The following is a 17,237-nucleotide window of genomic DNA, read 5'->3' as shown; positions in this document are numbered from 1 at the left end:
TTCTCACATCTTTTAAAGAGTCTGCAACAAAATTAAATTTATTTTAGCTCTTGAATTTAAAGCTTCACTTTCAGATTTTTCGCACTTTAAATAATCAAATTTAATGTTCTAAAAGTTGAAGGCTTTTATATATTTGGGAATACCTATAAAGCCACTAAATCACCACCCATTTACACCACATTTAAAGTCAGAATTGCAGAAATCCTACCTTGTGTAGACCATAAAATGCTTACAGGCATAGAAGCCACATCCTTGATCTTTATCCAGCTGTTGTTGCGCTGTCTGCTCCATGAAGAAATTACACAATAATATTCTCCTCTGTCTGTTTCAGAAGTCCATTGGATTCGTAAACGGAAGGTGTCTACCTTTGGCTTAGAGAAAATAATTTCTCCATTCTGAGCACGTTGTTTGCTTTTTTCCCCAAGTACCAGTGTCCAGTCTGCATCCATAGTGGCCAGAAGTTCATACTCTACCACTTCATCACTGCGTGTGGGCATCCTATAGTACCAGGACACAGTGAAATAAACATTTGTCTCAGCGTTCTGTACCTCCATGATCCTACATTCAAGCTCTGTGGGATCTTCAGCAAACAGCGGTGTTTTAGAAGCATTCAAAAACACGTAGTAATTTGGTTCTATGAAAAACAGAAAGAAAGTCAAAGTAACAATTAAAAGTATGAAACAGAACCAATCCTGAATATAGATTATATTTTCACATACATCATGATTTTAAATTGCAAAGTTTCTTTAATATTTTACCAATCATGGCAAGGGATGTGGATTGTCCTATCAGCTAATTATATCTAATTTTTCATGGCATTACAGCTAGTCCTTGACTTATGACCACAACTGAGCCCAAAATTTCCGTTAAGTAAGACATTTGTTAAGTGAGTTTTACCCCATTTTACCACAGTTGTTAAGTGAATCACTGTAGTTGATAAGTTAGTAATTCGGTTGTTAAGTGAATGTGGCTTCCCCATTGACTTTGCTTGTCAAAAGGTTGTAAAAGGTGATCACGTGACCTTGGGACAAAGCAATAGTCATAAGTATGAACCAGTTGCCAAGCATCTGAATTTTGATCTCATGATCATGAGGATACTACAAAGGTTGTAACTGTGAAAAATGGTCATAAGTCACTTTTTTTCAGTATCATAACTTTGAACAGTTACTAAATGAACTATTGTAAGTCGAGGATTATCTATATTTGCTAGGAAAATAACAAAAGCCAGATTGTGTAGTAGAATTTTGTTAAACTGGTAAAATAATCACACACAAATACATAGAGCATCATTTTATGTTGGTCAAGATAAGATAAAATAAAACATTCTTATTAAGCCTTCTGTGTATACATTTTTGGTTTTCGATTAGTGATGAAGTTTGTTAAAGAAATTTAAGTCCTGAACACTATGTCAAGTTGCACTAAGTCTAACAACTTTTAAAGTTGCACTAAGTCTGATATCGTGATCATATGTAATTTTGATTTTCTCCTACTCTTAGAAGATATATTCAGATATTAAAGTGGATCAATATATATGTGGCTCTCTTATAAATCACTAGAGTTCTTGCAGACAATGCTAGAATTTACTACACTGGGTAGTTTCCAACATGGAAACATGAATAACTGCTTTCTGCTCTGATAAGAATGAGAATAAAGTTATAGGGAAATGAAGTTTTAGCCAACTCCACAAATATTTGCAAGGTCTATAGAAGTGGATTGCTAGGTAAAATTTTGACTTTGAGAATAGTGTTCCAGCTATGCTCTTGACACTGAGTCTCTAACTGAGGATTTAGAAGGAAGGAATAAAAGCTTACTGGATAAGCCTCATTCCTGCACTCTGTCAACTGTCAAAGAACAGCCTTGCTAACAGTTCAATGAATTAATACCCTGCCAAGCTCTCAGACTTCTATCAAGGAAGAGCAGGAGGCTGCTGATGAAATTTGGATACAATTTATGTATCTCTGATGATGAGAATTCTTCTCCACTTTACTCCCCCAGGCAATACAAGGTCATTAAAAATAGCTTTATCCTTTACCTTCACCTAACTCAAGTAGTAATTGTAATATAAAGAAGCAGAAACTCCCACTGACTATAGACAACTTTTCAAAAGCAGAACAGAAGTCTCCAGTTTAAGCCAACTTGAAAGTAAGGAGACTACAAGATAATATCTGAAAGGGAACTATACTGGAAAATAGTTGTACTTCTTTAAATCTACCTAGCATGCAGTCAATTGGATTAGCCAGCAGGAGAACACTCTTCATATTACAACCTCTAGGTACTCTTGTACTTAGTGAAGTATGGCTTATGTATGAGAAAAGAGGCACTAGCTTTTTCTCTTATCTCCATGTAAATTAAAAAAAAAGACGAAAATGAGGTCATTTTCATTTCTGGATCTTTTTCAAATTTATAATTTTAATTTCAAGGTCCAGGTAAATCACAGAATACACAGTAATTCTGGGAAACTTACAATTAAAAAAGTTATAAGAAAACAACATATATTAAAGAAATAAAAAAGGCAGAAATAAAACCAAGCTTTAAATAACTGATAGTTGTTTAACGCATTTTTGTTTTACCAATTTTAAACCTATTAGATACTATAACGCATTATTGTGCCAGTTTATTTTGGCATTTTTATTTGCATCTTGCCTGCCTTTCAGGAGTGGGAAATAACATATCTAATACTCCATCTATATAACACTCCATCAACCAATTTTCCCACATGCTTGAACCTGTGTCTCAACTCACTCTTAGCCCAAAATCTTAATCATTGCAACATAATGGTGGTAAGATTAGATGCAAAGCTATCCCCAGAGGGAAGAAACAGCACACAAACTCTAGATGAGTTCATCACATGCCATGCTAAATCAGAATCAACAATATTACAATTTAGCATCCCAAATCTCAATGAACTTAAACGAGATATTCTTGCAAGTAAAAACAATCAGTTACACAAATACTACTGGACTACACTTAAGGTAACTTGGGCATTAAATACAACAACTAATCCAGCTTTGCCCTTTTACTCTTTCAAAACCTATCCAGAATTATTGGGATTCTAACTGAAAAGTAAAACATGAAGAAACTTGATTTTTTAAATTATTCTAGAAAAGATCCTGGTATATCAAGAAAAACTTTATATAACCACATGGATCTTCATGAATACGTGCTTTAATTTTCTGTAATGCTTATGCTTAAATGTTAAAAAAAAATTTAGTAGACAAGTATCTCAGCAGCTTAAGGGTCCAGTTCAGAAAGTAGAATAAAAATTATCAGCAACACAGTATTTATATAGTTACAGAAAAATACTGAAATTAGAAAACTTTGTCTAAACAAGTCTGATATTCACTCAGTTCTCTTTTTATATTGTATGATATTTTGCATTTCTGTTTCATCAAATATAGAAACAGATCTCAAGAATTATTTGAATTCAAATGTTGCCGTTTCATTCCAAGATGAAAACTTTAATTGAAGCATAATTTTTAAAAATATTATCTGCTTCTTCTTACATTTTCATTATCCAAAGATAAAATAATAAGCAAGTTAGAAGGAAACTGTCAAGACAAACAACTGACTGTACCAGTTGAGATCTGATCTGTGAAAATGTGAAAATGTAATTTAGATGTTTGTAAGTTCTGCTTTCTATATCATAGCAATCCTAAGCGATCTTACTGAACATGAACTGATAGAAAAATTTAGTAGTTTAAAACATTACAATTGATTATTTTGAGATCACCATCTAACATCTCCAAACTGAAATCTCTAAGAAGTTTTCAAGTTCAAAATATAAAACAGTAAAAATACAACAAAACCCATAATTCCTCATAACGTTCATTAAAAAATCAATACCAAATTAAAATAGACATAATCAATCAGATGCAAGCAAAGCAAAAGTACTTATCTTCAAATATTTGTTAAAACATTCATGATTTTGATATGAACAACTTTTTTCAATCTAAACTTTAGGGGGGGAAAATGTCACCACTGAATGGCCTCTATCTTTTTTAAACTCTGAAATGAACACAGAAAAACAAATTACCATCACTGTATCATAATGGTTGGCCAGCTAAAGCCTTCAAATGTTTAATTCCCATTAAATCAAATAATAACCCTGTCATAATTGTCCACGGAAGTTACAATTGCACAAAAGTGTCCACATAATCATCAGTAGCTCAGCTTAATTTAAAAAAGCCTGTTTACCTTAATAACCAATTACTCACCCAATGTCACCACTTCCACAGTGACTGGTACTGATATCTTCTCTGCTACCTTGTGCCAGCTGCCATTGTGTTGTGGCACCCACAGAGCTGCTTGACAATAGTAGTAACCAGAGTTTTCAGTGCCTACATCACGTATCAACAGGTTGTAATTACTTCGATCTACATGGCTGGGGCTGATAAAGGTGGAGTCACTAATTACTAAATCACGGTCAGCATTCAGCAAAACCTGAGCCTCTACCATGGTGTCATCTGGAGATTCATTGAAGTACCATGTGATTTCTGTTTGGAAAATACCACTTCTGTCCGTTGTGATGTTGCAAGTAAGTTCAAGGGATTCTCGTTCCATTACAGATATATTGTTTCTGGTGATGAACACATCTAAAGCTGCAGAATTGGGAGTGAGGGGTGAAGGAAACAAGATCAAGGATTATTGTTAACTTCCAAGTATTGGTTGACTTGTAGTTCATCAACTGTGATCCTGTCAGCTTGTACAAGTGCATATAATTAGCTGCATAGACATTAATTTATTTTAATCGGGGGTTTTATTTGTACAGGGATAAATTTAATCTTTTTTAAACTTGGTTTTTAACTTTTGTATTTTTGGTTTTTAATTCCCTGTAAACCGCCCTGAGTCCTCCGGGAAAGGGCGGTATATAAATGCAATAAAATAAATAAAATAAATAAATTAGTATTCATGGGCAAACATCTGTATTGCTGAGTAACACAGTTAAAGCACTAACCTATCAATTTCAACTGGTTTCTACTTGTATAATGAGTTTATGCAAATATACAATACAGCTTCAGTTTTCTTGCAGTTAATGCCACCATTTTACTCTTATACTCTGATATACCGAGCATAAATATTTTTCAGCTGAAATACAAAGTAGTTGATCTTAAAGATATTTTAAATTTAAGCTACTCTTCAGTTGTCTTTTCAACAGATAATACTTCATTAAATTACATGCTGTAAATTCAGTTACTTTTTCACAGAATCTCACAAGTCTCCTATGGTGTTTGACATGTGCAATCCAATACAGTACAATCCAGTACTACTATATTTTTATAAAGCTTGAAGACCAAGAAAAATCTCTTCTCGGACTTCTCCAAAACTGGCCTAAACTGAACAGATTAACAAAATGGAACATACATATAACTGAAAACAGGTTGCCAAAAAAGCTGGCTGACACTGGAGTATGTGACCACCATACAGCCTGGCTTATACAACAATAATCCATAAAGAAGAAATATCAGAAAGAAACCTTTCCTGTAACTTCATAACAAAAGTAATTTGTCTAGAGCAGAGCTTTTCAACCTTTTCACTTTTAGGGTATGGCAATATTCGAGTACCACCAATCACCTAGCAAGGTGTCAAAAACATGATGACCTTCTGACAAGCAAAGTCAATGGGGAAACCAGATTCACTTAACAACCATGCTATTAATTTAACAACTGCTGCGGTTCACTTAAATGTGGCAAGAAAAGTCGTAAAACGGGACAAAACTCATTTAACAAATTTCTCACTTAGCAACATAAATTTTGAGCTCGTAGGTTGAGGATTACCTCAACACCCGCTTACCATACTTTTAATGGGAAACTTGTGCCTGTTTCTCTGTCATTAATCTTCGCACTGTTCTATCCCCTTCTCTCCCTCTGCGTGCCTCAAAGAAACCTCTCTTCTCCATCTCTCTTTCTCTGTCACCTCCTCTTTCCCCGGTCTTTTTTTTCACTCCCTTTCCCAGCAAAACCTCTTCCTTTTATATCCTTTCCTCTCTCCCCCCCCTCTTCTCTTCAGTGCAACTCCAGCTGACTTTTCTTCCCCAGGCTGCACTTTGCTTCCAGAAGTGCCAATCAGCTGGAGCCCCATGCTGATCGGCTGGAGCCCCGTGCCAATCCTGGGCACTCAGCAGAGCTCCGGCAACACAGCAGCTCCAGCTGACTGTCCCACAAGCCTGTGCAGTGCTGCCACCAATTTAGCTCGCCCCCTCCACTACACTTCTACACTTTTTTTACACTTTTTTTCCAGTGCTTTTCAACCCGTTGTATGCATATCACCAGCCAGGTGCCAAAGTACCACCAGTGGTATGCGTACCATGGGTTGAAAGCACTGGCCTAGAGTATACAATTTTCAGTGAGCCTGATGAAACAAAAATTGATCAGTTTGCCATAACCACAACAAATTCAGGTGGGTAAAAAAAGAATAAAATACTGAACGGCCACCTTGCCAACCTTAGGGGAGGGTTTTGCAGTTGATGAAATACTGTGCAGATAGAAATAATTCAACTGATTCAATTAAATACCAACATATCTTAGAACCTGAGATTCCTCAATCAATGAAAAAATTAACACTGAAAAATGGTTTACCATTTCATTAAAACAACAATCTAAAATCCAATACAGAAAATAAGGGATAGTCACTTATTATGTGAATATTATTGAAAATCTGAGAAGTGTTATTTCTACAAACATATTCAGGCGTTTGTTCCTGTCATATTCTTTGTTTTTGGTTTTAATCTGTAAAAATATGCATATAAATACTAATCGTGCATTCCAAGTTGACTCAGCCTTCCATCCTTCCGAGGTAGGTAAAATGAGGACCCAGATTTTTGGGGGCAATAAGCTGACTTTGTAATAATGCCGCTTGGGGCGGGGGGCGAAAGCCCTAATAAGCAGGCATATACATAGAATGAAGGCTACTGCTAAGCTTGTAATCCGCCCTGAGTCTTCAGAGAAGGGCGTCATATAAATGCAATTAAAACAAAAAAGTTGCATAAAAAGATTGCATTTGCCTTTGTACCATGTAGAGGCTGTATCAGTTTCTATTCATTTAGTGATTCAAGAAGCACTGAATTTTATCAGGTGCCTAAAACTTTAGCAGGCACCTGAAAGTGCTCAAAAAAGGCAACGCAAATTTTGCAAACATTATAAAATCAAACCTATACTTCAGATTATGTTCTGTTATATTTAAAATATTACAATAATTTTATGTGCTTATGTCTAAGTATGTCATAATCTGACTTGTCAAGAAACCATCCTGCTTATTGGTCACCTCAAAAAATAATACTTGCCTGCTGTTCTATGAGTTGCTATATGAATAATGGAACACTATATTGGTCCTTTATTAAAGCAGTAATAATAACAGAGTGGTGTAAACACTAATCTCCTGACCAAAAACAATGATTAAATTAAGAAATTCAGTACAAAATCAAGAGTTAAAACTGTAAAATGTAAAGTTATCACTAAAATATCACCACAGTAAATAAACATCACCCAAAATAATTAGAAATCCATCAAAGCAGTCAAACCAGTTAATCATAAAATTTCTGCTTAGATACAAATACTTTTGCCTAACAATGAAGTATGATATAAAAAGGCAACCTGGACTTTAAGTTATAAAGCCTAGTAATGTTCAGTGATTATTCTCCTGCAGCTTTTAAAATGATAAAGTTGGTCTCAACTGAACTTTTAGGTAGCTTATTTTGATAAAAATAGAATAAAATTCAAACACAACATTTTGAATTTGTGCCATACCAATTCAAACAATTCTATAAACCTAGAGTTGGAAGGGGACCTCAGAGATCTGCTAGTCCAACCCCTGCCCAAGGCAGGAATCCTCAACCTATGCTGTGGAAAAGATTCTCCAACTTTTGTTTGAAAACCTTCAGTGCTGTTCCAATGTTTAATAGCAATTACAATTTGTAAATTTTCCCTATATTCTTATATATATTAAAATATATATTTTCTTATATATATTAAAATATCAAAAACCTAATTAAACAGCAAATAGGACAATAAAAATGTGGCCATAATTTAGATGTGTGTGTGTGTGTGTGTGTGTGTCTGTGTGTGTGTGTCTGTGTGTGTATGCATATGAATCAGTGATAAATATATCTTATTCAGGCCAGGTTTTCAAGCTGTAGCTATACATTACACATCAAATCTATGGTAGTATTACCATAAAAATGAATATTGCATACTCACATGTTGGTTTCACCACCAAATTTACTATATCAGCAGTCTTCTCTTGGATCTTTTGCCATGAACCATCTGCACCTTTAACCCACTCACTCACTTGACACCTATAAGCCCCTTCGTCAGTTGGAAGAGCCTGGGACAAAGACAGGCTGTAAATGTCATTAGCCATTGCATCTAGGCGCACATCCCCACTGATATAGCGGTCAGTGTATTCTGAGCCAGTCCGGAACTTGCCCTCGTGTGTCAGGGAAAGGATTTCTTGCCAAACATGGTTACTCTTGAACTCCCAAGACACTTGCAGATGGGTGTGTTCGGTAGAATTGGTAGAAGCTGAACAACGTAATTGAAATGTATCTCCTTCTGATACATTCCAGGATGATGAGGAGTAGAAGTTCGATCCAGTAACAGTTAACCCGTCTGCAATCACTATTTAGAAAAAAGAGGATCATAAAGCACACAATTATAATAAACCTTTTCCCACGCCCATTCTCTCTTCACTTGTTTGTTTTAGTTTTGAAGACTGAAGAGGTATAAAATAAGATACAAATTTGAGGAAATAAAGATTAAAAAAGGAACTTATGACTGGATGTTGGTTCGTTTAAACAGAATTGCAATAGTAATCAACAATTTAAAAGAATTTTGATTTTACTAAGTTTCAAAATTAATGAAGAGAAAACTAACATGTTAACAAAACTATGAAAATAACAGATCAAGTAGAACTAATGAACAAAGTATGTTTGAAAACTGAGAAAAAAGTAAAATATCTGGGTAACAATATGATAAATATGAACTGTAGATATATTTTTTTCAAAACAACTACATTGACATGAAATTAATTTTAAAAAGACATATTAAGATGGGTGAAATAGAATTTCTGTCATAAAAATGAATGTCTTGCCTAGAATGTTTTTGTTTCAAACAATACTTTCAACAATAATTTTAAATAATTACAAATAATTTTAAAGATTAATATACAATTGAGACCAGATTTTTGTGGAACTTGTTTTTATACATGATAACAGCAGTGAGATTGTTGTATACATAAAAAGGAAAGATCTGGTACTACCTGGAATGGAGGATTACTTAGTGAAGCTGGAACTTGCTGAGATGGATAAACAGATTTTTTTGATCAGAGAAAAGACAATATGTTTATTACTGACTGGAAATCCCTTATGACTTTTTGTGTGAAGCAGAAAAGAAATGAACTTAAGAATTTATGGTTTTAATATTAGAAAAGATAGATTACAGAAAGAAGAAAGTTATGTTGTAACCATAGAGTTAAAGGGAAATTTATAATTGTACTTATAATTGCAAATAAGATTAGAAGCTACTTTTTATATCTATTTTTTTCTATTTTTATTTTTTTTCCTTTTTGGCACTTTTTATCTTTCCAATTTCTCTCTCTCTTTTTCCCCCCCCCTTCACTTCATATTAGGTCATATTAGTTTTTAATTTTCCTTTTTAAAATACTTTTAATAAAATTTTATTAAAAGAACATTCTGTAACATTTGAAGATCTCTTTAGTTACATGCCACTGTAAAAAGAAAAATTGTCTCTCTAGTTCAACAAATTCAGTTTAAGGAATAATTTAAGACTAGAATTAGGATTGTGCAAGTGCTTCATAAAATGTTCAAGGCTGATTTGAGCCAGCGCTATCCTATACAAATTTCATAGGTGTTGGCTCAGTTCATCCCAGTGAGTTTCTTACAAACAGATTCTAGAGACATAACATGTCCAGGTAAACATTTATCTTCAAATATTTCTATAAAAATGCCTATCACTTTAAAAACAATTGTAAACATCTGGAATTATATTGATACATAGCAGGGACAAACTTGAAATGGAGACTATTTGGGACAACAGCGAATTTTCTCAAGTATGCCCATCAAAATTATCCAAAAGCACAATATGAAATTATCCAGAAAGTCAAAGTATCCAGGTTTGCAGACCTCTGTTGTCTTTGCTAAAGTCATGATTTCAGAAAAACAGAGTAAAAATGAGATTCATGGAAGAGCGCAAAGCAGAGAACATATGTCACTAATAGCACTGATAGAGTCCTCTCAAGCATGCCAAAAAAGGATCTGGGTGACTCTCCAAGACATCTAGATATTTTTTAGACAAATGAATTAAACTTGGAACCTTACAACTATGAGGATATTGTTACATTTAGTAGAAATCAAAACTGCAGTCCACAATAAGAAAAACGTACCAACTGTCAAACATTGGAGCGGTAGTGTTACGGTCTGGGTAAGCTTTCTTGCTTTGAGACCCGGATGTATCACCATTATTGAAGGAAGGAGGAAATCTGTTTTGTATTGATTATACCACAGCTAAATAACAGAACATTTGCCTGACAGCTGAAACACAAGTGGCCCATGTAGTAATTATCTAATAAATTACAGGAAATTCACTGTTTCAGGGGAGCCAGCCAGGCCTAGACATGAATCCCACACAAATGGGAAGGACCTGAAATGAACTCTTCATAATATAAACTCAGACTGAAGAGGTTTGCCATGAATGAATGGGTCAAAAAATCTATGATTGAAGATAATCAATTGCAGAAAGCATTACAAACATTTACTGAATCTAAGGAGGCAACAGATTTTCCATACTGACACACATAAAGTATTACTTTGATTATGAGATACATCAAACCAGAATAATATTTGGTTATATTCAGATTCCATTTATACATATAGTTGCATCAAAACCTTTAGGCCAGGGGTCCCCAACCCTTGGTCCATGGACCAGCACTGGGCTGTGGCATGCCAGCAACTGGTCTGCACAAACAAGCAAAGCCCCATCCACAGGATGCAGGCAGCACACAAAACCACGCACCCTCCAGTCCACAGAAAAACCTCTCTCCACGGAACCGGTCTCTGGTGCCCAAAAGGTTAGGGACCTCTGCTTTAGGCAACCCTGGGCAAATTATTTGCTTCAACTAATCCCTAACTAAACAAAGGTTACACATAATGTCTACATAGTACAAAGCTAAATGTAACATCTTTTTGCAAATTTGATTGCATATTTACAATTTATATGCAGTACTAAGCATGCATTCAAATTTGCAAGAATTTTGTATCAGGCTATTAGCTTCTGTTAACTTTGGTACTCCTTGAAAATGTAATTTGACCAGGGGTGCCTAAACTTTTGCCTGAAACTGTATCATTTGGACCCACATGTTAACATTCAATGCCAAAATTCAAAAGAAATAAAAATATTTTTTCCCACAGAACTGTACATCCAATTATTTAATTTGCTTATAAACGTAGTTATTGTTATGCTATCATGTTATTGATAACATCTTTAAATCCAATAAGAAAATATTTGAAAAACATTGGTTTAAATTTCTTCAGAAAAAAAAGTGGACTGGTTCAACTATGGCCAGATTTGAGGCCTGGTCACATATGTTAATTTAGGGTACAATGTCTACTTGCTGATTTTCTGTTCCCATCTCCATGCAAAATGACACGTAAATATATAAAGCATATAGCATATATACATTTAAAATCTCTTCCAAGTTTAGACCATTTATATTTTCTACTCAAGACGTTCCACACAATATGTTTAAAATTACACTAAACCACTACCAATATAAATACCCCTCACCCTGTTGAAGTACCTTTAACTTCAACTACATCGTTGTAGTTTCCCTGGACGACACTGTCTGTGCTGGGTGTAGTACATCGGTAAATCCCTTGATCAGTAGGACGAATATTTCCAATCACGAATTCCACAGCACTGTTGCTTTCTCGCCTTAATGTGATCTCTCCCCTATCAACCCGATCTTGATATTCTGGAGACATAAACCAAGGGTCCCATGTACTCAATATGTGTACAAACTTAGAATCCTGACCACGATTTGCCAAGAACTCCCAATCAAAGTTCTGCTCACTAGGTCCACCGTACTGACTAACATTACATGGAATCACCACTTCAGTTCCCTCAACTCGTATTAATGGTCCTTCAGGCACCTTCACAATACGACCATGGCAAGAAGCTGAAAGAGAAGAAAACCAACTGTGAATTTAAAATATTAAATTATCTAATGCAGCAGAAAAAGTTATCCTGAAAGATGGAATTCTTTATTGTAGTAATTTAAGTTACATTTTAAGATTTTCAAGTCTATAAATAGTCAGTTACACTAGACATCTACAGCTGCAGCATTAATTAAAGCAGAACAGCATAAAGATATATAGACTGCAAAACTGTTTAGCTTTAATTTGTTTTAAATGTTTAACACATGTATGACTCATTCCAGGTACTTTCATCTTTAACTGATAGAAACTTGTCTTTTGAAATAAATTTAGAATTGCATTTAGGGCAACAATCCAGAATAACATACCGGTATGTAAAATTTCTTTTGCTCCAATGCTCAAGAGCTATCCTTTCACATTTATTCCATGTCAAAAACTATCAAACAATGGAAGATTTACTTGTCACAGAACTGAAGGAAATGGACATAATTTTAATTACCTTTGCTGGACACCAAAGAAATTTTAAATATCTACTTGTACTGTTTCCCCGAAAATAAGACCAGGTCTTATTTTTTATTTATTTTTGCCTCCAAAAGATGCACCAGGTCTTATTTTTTTGGGGGGGGTCTTTTCCACTCACCTCATGGTGAGACCAGCAGCCCCGCCCTGCTGGCCCACTTCTTCTGCAGCCAAAGGAGCAGCTTCATTCTGCAGCTGAGAATGGAGCTCGGGCCTGCATTTCGCTGTCAGAGGCCTTTCTGGAAGGCCTGTTCAGCCAAGAACCACCTATGGATTGAATCCTTGAATGGCAAGGCAAGTGTCGATCCATGGGAGGCTTGGCTGCAATGGAAAGCTCCACCTCCACCCTAGCTTGATTTTTAGGTATGCACCTCGCCCCAAAATTAGGGCTTATTTTTGGGGTAGGTCTTACTTTTGGGGAAACACAGTAGCTAGGATGGACAAAACTCAGTCTCTACCTCATAGTCTGCTTCTCCTGAAGATTAGGTATCTTCAAGACCTATCAAGTGACTTTGACAGACTCTCATACTTCCTAAGAATACTAATCAAACACTGCCTTTATTTCCTTTTCCTTAAAAGGAAATAAGTATTTCAGCTATACTTTGTTCAGTTAAAATTTTAAAATAAAATCATTTAAACATGTGATCCCATTCCATCATAAATCCATATATGTTTGGCCTAGCTTTCCATAATGTTACACCAGTAGGAATCTCAAATGCTAAAATACTTTTTAAAAAAATACAGATTTTAGGACTAAAATAATATGCAGTATTCACTGCCCTCTCTCCTTAAATCTGAATTCAAACAAGCGAAGCAAATATACACCCTTGTCTTAGTCCAGGAAAATAATATATGGAAAATATGGTAGGACAATATGACAACCCATTTCTTCAGCCTCATGAAATGAAAAGACAACTTTGTTCACTGAGAATAAAAAGAACATATATTCTTTTATACAGAATACAGGTATTCCCAACTTACAACCACTTGTTTAGTGACCGTTCGAAGTTGCAACAGCACTGAGAAAAGTGACGTATGACCATTTTTTTCCATTAAACAGCTGTTGCAGCATCCCCATGGTCACATGATCAAAAATTGGGCACTTGGCAACTGGCATGTATTTATGACAGTTGCAGTGTCCTGAGGTCATGTGAACACCTTTTGTTACTTTCTGCAAGCAAAATCAGTGGGGAAGCCAGGTTCATTTAACAACCATATTACTAACTTGACAATTGCAATGGTTCACTTAACAACTGTGGCAAGGAAACTTGTAAAATGGAGCAAAACTCACTTAACAACTGTCTTGCTTAGCAAGAGAAATTTGGGGTTCAATTGTGGTTATACCTATAAGTCGAGGACTATCTGTATCTTTACAAAATAGTTTTAAGTGTTCACATTCCAAGAATTCAGCAACAGATGCTTTATTTACCTGAAAGGGATAAATTCCCTCCTCCCCCACCAAAAACCCCCAAGTCTGTTCTTTTCAATTTTTACCATTTTGCATTATGGAAAGAACCAGTTTGGTTTAGTAGTTAAAAAAAGGCAATCTTGGTGATTTCGATTCAATTATTCTCTCTTAGCCCAACCCACATTATAGAGTTGTGGGCAAATAGGAGGTGGGACCATTATGCATATTTCTTTGGTTTTGGTTTTATTTCATTTTACTTACCTACTTAATTTTTATGCTTTCCATCTCCCCTACAAAGTGACTCTGGGCGGCTTACAAATTATAAAAAGACAAACTGAAAGATCATTAAAATATTAAAACTATGCAAATTAAATTTTAAAATTATACAAAAAATCAAGAATAAGAGATGGAAGGCACAGGGATGAAGTCTTCTTACCCAATCAAACACTCTAGCAATGAGTGCCCTCTGGATAGAATTCTCCTCTATGAATGGAACAAACAGACCTCATTTCTCTGTCAGTGCTTCCTGCTACTTCACACACTTCACAGTACAAGCATTTAAAACTGACACACTGAATTGCATTTCTGGCCAAGTCTATCCAGATCTTCAGTAATATGAACTGTACAAGATATTTTGGCCTATAACTTACCTCAGTTTATTGACTCAGCACTGTGGTAGCAGATATCCAAAAAGTGAAGATGGGATAACTAGTCAAGTGCAATACTATCAAATGACATCATTTTTAAGTCAGGAAGGCTTAGCATCTCTTTATAGCTGCCTCATATGGTCAACCATTGAACTGAATGTTGCAACATCTACCCAAATACTCCAATTCAACTCTCCCTACACAGGCCAGTCTTTGGATCAGTTTCTCAGGAAGGACTATAAGTGCATTTCAAACTGAAGTCATGTCTTCCTAAAGAAGAAAGGTTCTCCTGAGTGTGTCCAAAATCCTGGTTTATTTCCATAACTTATCGTTTTCTTGTCAGCCCCTGATATGAAAGCATGGGAATAGCCCTGATAACAAATATTCTTTGAATCACAAATGCCAGCAATTGATCCCAAGACACTATATAATCCTGGATTGAATAAACAGGCATAGAATCAAGATCACGCAAAGTACTAAAACCGCTTTATAAAACCCTAGTAAGACCATATTGAATATTGGAATATTGAAGCCAATTTTGGTCACCATACTACAAAAAAGATGTTGAGACCTTGGAAAAAGTTCAGAGAAGAGCAACTAAAATGATCAAAGGCCTGGAGACTAAAACATATGAAGAACAGCTGCAGGACTTGGGTCCGGCTAGTCTAAAGAAAAGAAGAAATAGGGGAGACATGATAGCAATATTCCAGTACTTGAGGGGCTGCCACAAAGAAGAGGGGGTCATGTTATTCACCAGAGGGCAAGACCAGAAACAATGGTTGGGACTTCCTGTTTGGCAGCCATCGGGACAACTGGAAAAAGCCGGTGCTCGGCTACCCAGCTTGGTTTTTCTTTGTCTAGCGACCCTTAAAGGGTCGGAAAATTGCCCTGGAGGGCCAATGAAGGAGGAGGGATACTTCAGGAGCTCAGATCAGGGGGCACCCAATCTGAGCAAACTGTAGGACCCTCTGGAAAAACAAAGGAAAAGGCTGCCAAGATCTAGCAGTCATAGTCGTCTCCAGCAGGAAGGAAAAGGACTATAAATCAGCGGAATTTCAAATGCGTGCTGAAGCTGGGTGAGCAAGATTTTCTCTTTCCTTCTTGAGGATTATAAATGTTGTGCCCCTGATGGGAAAGGGCTGAAAAGTAAAGACCCCCAGAAGTTAAAAGCGGCGAGTAATTATAAAGAGGGGGAAAGACTCTTTGTTAAAAATATCAGACACTGATAAATAAGCCAAGGAGGACATGTAGTGGCGAAATAAGAACGAAATTTCTGATATACTGTGAGAATTGAAAAAATTGTTGTGGACTGAAGTAACCTTGACAAAGGACACGTGCAAATGATAAGAGTGCCTTGCTGTGAGATTGAGATTCAAAGCTACTTTTATTGAATTTGGCTAAATCTAAACAGATGTTGTTTTGGCTCTAGATTGTAAGCTGTAAAATGACTTCATCAAATATTAATAGACTTATGAAGAAAACCTCTGCACTCTCAGTAAGACAATCCAGTCCTACAACACAGGGATCTATTGAAGCAATGTTGCAACGTGAAAAGATAAGCATTGCTCAAAGTGAAACATAGACTTCATTAAAATTTCTTCAAGGGCTTATGTTAAAAAATCAAGAGACATTGGAAAGAAACCACCTGGAAATGCAAGAAAAACACAGGAAGACACAAAGTAAACTGGAGAAACTAAATGAAGAAATTTTGGATATAAAGGGAAAATTTGAAGCTCAGAATCAAATGATAATAAAAAATCAACAGAAAATACACAAAATTGAAGAAAACACAGATGAGAACGATAAAAAGATAGAAATGTTACTACATGAAAATGAAAAATTAGAAAATGCAATCAAGACTTTAGAGATGGAAAAAGCGGAACATTATTTAAGATTTCAAAATATTCCTGAGGATAGAGAAGAAAACATAGCAGAGGTGATTACTGACATCCTGGAGGAGGTTCTGAAGGCAGATTGAGGAGCAATTCAGCTAGAGATAGATGACACATTTCACTTCAATTCAAGCTACGCAAGAAATAAACTGCCAAGAGAGGTACATGTACGGTTTACGAAGAAGACAAGAGATGAAGTACTACGGAAAGTTAGAGATGAACCAATACAATATAAAAATAAATTGTGGTCTTAAAGCAGATACCCAAGAGAGTTAGAGACACACGAAGACAGTATCACTTTTTGACCACGAAGCTGATTGCCAATGGTATAAATTTCAGATGGTTGGTGCCGGAAGGCATCTTAATAAACTGGAACAATACAAGATATAGATTGGACTCAATTTGGAAAGCAGAAGATTTTGAAGTGAGGAATAGGTCAATCTTAGATGAAGGAGTGAAACTAAGCCAAGGGAAGAGTAAGGAGCAGAAACAAACAGAAGAGAGGACACAAGGAGCAACTGCACAAACAAAAGAATAGAAAGAGGAAGACGACCAAAAGGGCGAGGATGAAGAACTTACCAGTGAACAAAGGACTACTAGATCTACTA

The 17,237-nt window shown here is 35.6% G+C and overlaps 1 protein-coding gene across 1 annotated transcript in view; it reads right to left on the bottom strand.

The window, feature by feature from the left end:
* Positions 1–17,237, bottom strand: part of PTGFRN (prostaglandin F2 receptor inhibitor) — an 86,269-nt gene that overhangs the window by 40,952 nt on the left and 28,080 nt on the right. Inside the window, exons 2-5 of the mRNA XM_081326785.1 lie at positions 11,809–12,186; positions 8,193–8,612; positions 4,215–4,598; positions 209–634 (exon numbers count right to left, since the gene is read on the bottom strand). Of these exons, the coding sequence (XP_081182911.1) occupies positions 209–634; positions 4,215–4,598; positions 8,193–8,612; positions 11,809–12,186 (1,608 nt within the window). The remainder of the gene's footprint in view (positions 1–208; positions 635–4,214; positions 4,599–8,192; positions 8,613–11,808; positions 12,187–17,237) is intronic.

This window comes from Vipera berus, assembly GCF_964194415.1.
Source record: "Vipera berus genome assembly, chromosome: 4".
In the NCBI taxonomy this organism is placed as follows: Eukaryota; Metazoa; Chordata; class Lepidosauria; order Squamata; family Viperidae; genus Vipera; species Vipera berus.
This window is presented reverse-complemented; position numbering and strand designations above follow the sequence as displayed.